This window comes from Myotis davidii, unplaced genomic scaffold (assembly GCF_000327345.1).
Source record: "Myotis davidii unplaced genomic scaffold, ASM32734v1 scaffold211, whole genome shotgun sequence".
Classification (NCBI taxonomy): Eukaryota; Metazoa; Chordata; class Mammalia; order Chiroptera; family Vespertilionidae; genus Myotis; species Myotis davidii.
Genome location: NW_006282523.1, coordinates 1485134 through 1485696, shown reverse-complemented (window position 1 = coordinate 1485696; position 563 = coordinate 1485134). Strand labels below are relative to the sequence as shown.

The following is a 563-nucleotide window of genomic DNA, read 5'->3' as shown; positions in this document are numbered from 1 at the left end:
AGGGCCCCTGAGGCTGAGCGTCCCCTTCGCCTGCCCCCCACCCCACACACCCCACCAGGCACTTGTGACTTGTGCGAGTCTTATTCTGGAACCGGAAGGGTGAACCCCAGGAAGAAGCAGGTCCCGCTCCCAAGGACGCGCTCCCTGTCCCCCTGCCCTCTGTCTGACAGCGGCTGCGGCCTGTGCACCTGGAGAGGCACCGGGGAGGGGGAGGCTGCTTGGGGCAGGGGTAGGCGCTGGCACCGTGGTCGGGAGCCCGGCCCCGCCTGCCCCGGCCTGTGCTGCCCTCGGACCCACGGCTTCCCTCCATCCAGGGAGAACCAGGGAGGACCCAGGACCCTGAGGCCTCGGGTCCTGCTGGCCACGCAGACTCAGCACCTCCTCCCTGCCCCACGATGCTCCTCTGGGCGCTGCTGCTCACACTCACCGCCCAGGGCGCCGGGGCAGGAGGTGAGTCTGACCTCTCTCTCTCTCTCTCTCTCTCTCTCTGGCGCGGGGGGGCTGCAGTGGGGGAAGGAGGAGGGGCTGCAGTGGGGGAAAGAGGGGGTGCTACAGTGGGGGAC

General features: G+C 69.6%; 1 protein-coding gene across 1 annotated transcript in view; it reads left to right on the top strand.

Moving 5' to 3' along the window:
- Positions 1–395: 395 nt before the first annotated feature.
- SECTM1 (secreted and transmembrane 1) overlaps positions 396–563 on the top strand; it is a 3873-nt gene continuing 3705 nt past the window's right edge. The window contains exon 1 of the mRNA XM_015559908.1: positions 396–450. Within this exon, the coding sequence (XP_015415394.1) occupies positions 396–450 (55 nt within the window). The remainder of the gene's footprint in view (positions 451–563) is intronic.